This window comes from Saccostrea echinata, unplaced genomic scaffold, assembly GCF_033153115.1.
Source record: "Saccostrea echinata isolate AGI-Se365-2 ecotype Australia unplaced genomic scaffold, CSIRO_AGI_Sech_v1 ptg000015l, whole genome shotgun sequence".
Taxonomy (NCBI): domain Eukaryota; kingdom Metazoa; phylum Mollusca; class Bivalvia; order Ostreida; family Ostreidae; genus Saccostrea; species Saccostrea echinata.
In genome coordinates, this window is record NW_026889764.1 from 5,221,776 (window position 1) to 5,225,581 (window position 3,806).

A 3,806-nucleotide genomic window follows, 5' to 3' on the forward strand; every position below is an offset into this window, starting at 1 on the left:
GAACTAGTTCTCAAGAAATATAAAACAGGTAAACAGCAATGTGGGGACTTTCTAGGTGAGTTTTCGATGGGCTATATACTTCGCTATCTACTTCGCAAAAAATCAGACATGCATTGAATAGTGTTCAGTGGTCATTCTTGATCGTACATGTCTGCTACCGGCTACAGTGTATACAGTGAATGTAATGTAATTCATCGGACTAATACAATTGATATATGAAATCATGTCTGAAACATCGATTGCAGATACAGCGAATATACTATCTCAGAGTCATTCTGTTATGTACCCAGTCTATTGTAATGATGAGTCTCAAACAGCCCAGAAAGAGATTTCTCTTGGGACACTACACGATCTTCTCTTGCAAATAAATTCAAGACTTGCAGTCACTGAAAACAATAACACATCACTCGACAAAAGGTTGTGTGAAATTGAAAATAAAATGACACATTTTCAGTCTATAACTGACTCCATAACAACACTGAATGAAAGGGTAAACAAATTTGAGAGTGAGGTCAAGGATGTGAAGCAGATCGTGTCGTCCATTGAAGCAAGTGCCCAGTCCATGAGTGATATGTTTGAGAACGTAAAATCTCATGCAGACCAAGACCTGAGATCAATTCGGATTGATACAGCCAATTTAGACAAGAAATTAACTAGTGATATTACGGAGCTGAGCAACGGTCAACGAGAATTAGAAAAATCAGTGATCGATTTAAAAAGTAGGTCCATGAGAGACAACTTAGTGTTTACCGGAATACCAGAAAACAGAGAGGAAAACTGTGAAGATGTTTTGCGAGATTTCCTAAAAACCAAGTTAAAAATCCATGACGAAATCCCTTTTGAGAGAGTTCATCGTTTAGGAAAACCAGATGAGTTCAGAACCAAACCAAGGAACATTGTGGCAAAGTTTAGTTTTTATAAAGACCGGGAATTTGTTCGCAAACGTGCCCCACTCAAACTCAAGGGATCCAACATTTGGGTGAATGAACAGTTTCCACCGGAGGTAGAGGAGAAACGGCGTAAGTTGTACCCAGTTATGCGCAAGGCGATGAAAGAAAATAGACGCGTGAAACTTGTTGTGGACAAATTGTACATAGATGGTAAGATGTATGAACCCAACGCTACACAGGAACATGTCAACGCCCCGAGTTATCCAACCCGCAGGATGTCCGAGAGTTCCAGGAATACACCGTGGACGTCCGGAGCGCGCGGCGGACCTGCCCTTGATGACAACCCTACTCCACCCCCGCGTGGAAACAAACGTGCAAGGAAATCATCTACACCGACGAAATAGGAGAGCGCGGAGGGTCAGAAATCAGCAAACAACTCTATCAAATTTCTAAGTTTAAGGACATACGCAACGTAGTTTGAACTTTATTGTCTTTTTCTCTGGAGTTGAAGAGTTCCAATACTTAAAGGAATTGTGTGCTACATTTTAATGTCTATATTTGCTGTTGTACACTTCTTCTAAAACAAGTTTGGATAAACAAAACATCTAGAATATATGCTTAGTAATTTTTTTGTATTTTTCTTTGAATTAAACAAGAATTTTCATCAGTTGATATCTTTTCAAAACCCCTGGTAATGCATGCTGACTTTTTGTCTACGAACATCTGATGACACTATAATCTTAAATTAAGAAAATCTTGAAAAATTATCAGTAGGTAAGGTACGTTGCGTATGTCCTTAAATGTTTGTGGAATTAAAAATAAACTCAATTATACTGAATTTTTAGATTACATTTCCAAATTTGATATTATCGGCTTTACCGAAACAAAAACAGATTATGCTGATATAATTCAAATGCCAGGTTTTACATTATTTATGAAAAATAGACAAAAATTGTCAAAAGTTCGATCAGGAGGTATTATTTTAGCTGTAAGAGATACTTTGGTTAAACATGTGAAAATATTAAATACTACTTGTAAATATATTCTATGGTTTAAGATAAGTAAATGTATCCTTAATACTGATGAAGATGCTATATTTGGTGTTGTGTACTTGCCCCCCGAGGGCAGTAAATACGCATCTACAGATTGTTTTTTAGATATTGAGAGCGAACTTATTTCTATATCTAAAGACAGTAAATATTTGTGTTTAATGGGTGATTTTAACTCCAGAGTGGGTAATTTACACGACTGGTTTGATGCTGATGATTTTCAGTTACAATTACACAAATGTGAAGAATTTTTTAAGACAGCCATTGAGACCAGAACTATTATTTTTGATAACTTTAAGATTCCTCTCAATAGGGTATTACAAGATGTCCATGTTAATAACTTTGGTTACAAAATGATTGATTTTTGCAAAAACAACGATATTTATATTGTAAATGGCCGTGTTGGCAGTGACAAATATGTAGGAGGTTTAACTTGTAAAGGTAGTAGCACAGTGGATTATGTGGTTGCCACAGCACCTATGTTTGAAATTATTCAAGATTTTGATATCACTGACTTCTGTAACTTGTATTCGGACGTACATAATCCTGTTTCATTTTCTATCTTACCAGCCTTTTTTACAGAACACAGGTGTGAAGGTATTGTTGAAATTCAGTCACGTGTAAAACTATGGTCACCAGATCAAGCAAAACATTTTTCAGAGAATGTGGATATACCTAAGGTCAAGGACATAGAAAATGAGTTAGATATTTTGACCAGTAGTGCGGAAACAAACAACATTAGTAAAGACACTATAAATGATGTTACTAATAAGCTATGTGGTATATTTTTAAACACAGCTGAATCAACATATGGGTTCAGTCGAAATTTTAAGATAAATAATTGTAAAAACAAATGCGATAAACCCTGGTTCAATAAAGAGTGCAAAACGGCTAGAAAGAAATATCATTTAGCAAAGCGATTAAATAGTAAAAATTCTTGTTTAGAAAATAAAGCTAATCTTCAATTAGAAAGCAAAAGCTATAAAAAGATACTGGATTCATGTATAAAAGATTATAGAAAAGGCATGACAAAAAACTTGAAATCACTACGCTCTACAAATACTCGAGATTACTGGAAAATTTTAAATGGTCCAAATATGTCAAATAAATGTGCTGTAGATATTAATGCTATGTATGATTTTCTTAAGGGCATCAATGAAGGTTATGATAATGACGTAGAAGATGGTGATACTTTAAGGTTCTCAACAGACAGCCATGAATGTGATGATTTTTTGAACTTTGAGATTAGTGAGGAAGAAATTTTATTTGCAGTAAAAAAATTGAAAAATAATAAGGCCGCAGGCTACGATCAATTGTTAAACGAACATATTTCATCAACAGTATCTATTTTTTTGCCTGTATACAAAAAAATGTTTAATTTGATTTTTGATAGTGGAGTCATTCCAGACGAATGGCTCACAGGTATTGTCAAACCGATTTTCAAAAATAAAGGCGACCCAACAAATCCAGAAAATTATCGTCCAATAACACTTTTAAGTTGTCTTGGTAAGCTTTTTACCTCCATTTTATGTAAACGTTTGGAATGCTATGTAGAGAATTATGTAGACTATGTAGAGTGAAAGTCAAACTGGCTTCAGGAAAGGATATTCGACCTTAGATAATATACTGACTTTACATTTTCTTACAAATATGGTTATGTCTTTCAAAAAGAAACTTTTCTGTGCTTTTGTTGACTTTAAACAGGCATTCGACACGGTGTGGAGAAATGGGCTTTGGTACAAATTGTTAAATAATGGCATTAGTGGTAAATGTTTTACATTTATAAAAAATATGTATAATGGAGTTAAGTCCCTTGTGACTATGAATGGTTTTTCATCTGAGTTTTACAACTGTAACATTGGTGTAC

The 3,806-nt window shown here is 34.6% G+C and overlaps 1 protein-coding gene across 1 annotated transcript; it reads left to right on the forward strand.

Moving 5' to 3' along the window:
• The first annotated feature begins 223 nt into the window (after positions 1–223).
• On the forward strand, positions 224–1,294 carry LOC133188019 (uncharacterized). The gene has a single exon (XM_061323409.1). It carries the CDS (start codon positions 224–226, stop codon positions 1,292–1,294), a length of 1,071 nt encoding a protein of 356 aa, XP_061179393.1.
• The last annotated feature ends 2,512 nt before the right edge of the window (positions 1,295–3,806 follow it).

Bases quoted from the DNA above. Each gene is read 5' to 3' on its own strand.
- LOC133188019 (XM_061323409.1), top strand. From the start codon at position 224: ATGTCTGAAACATCGATTGCAGATACAGCGAATATACTATCTCAGAGT.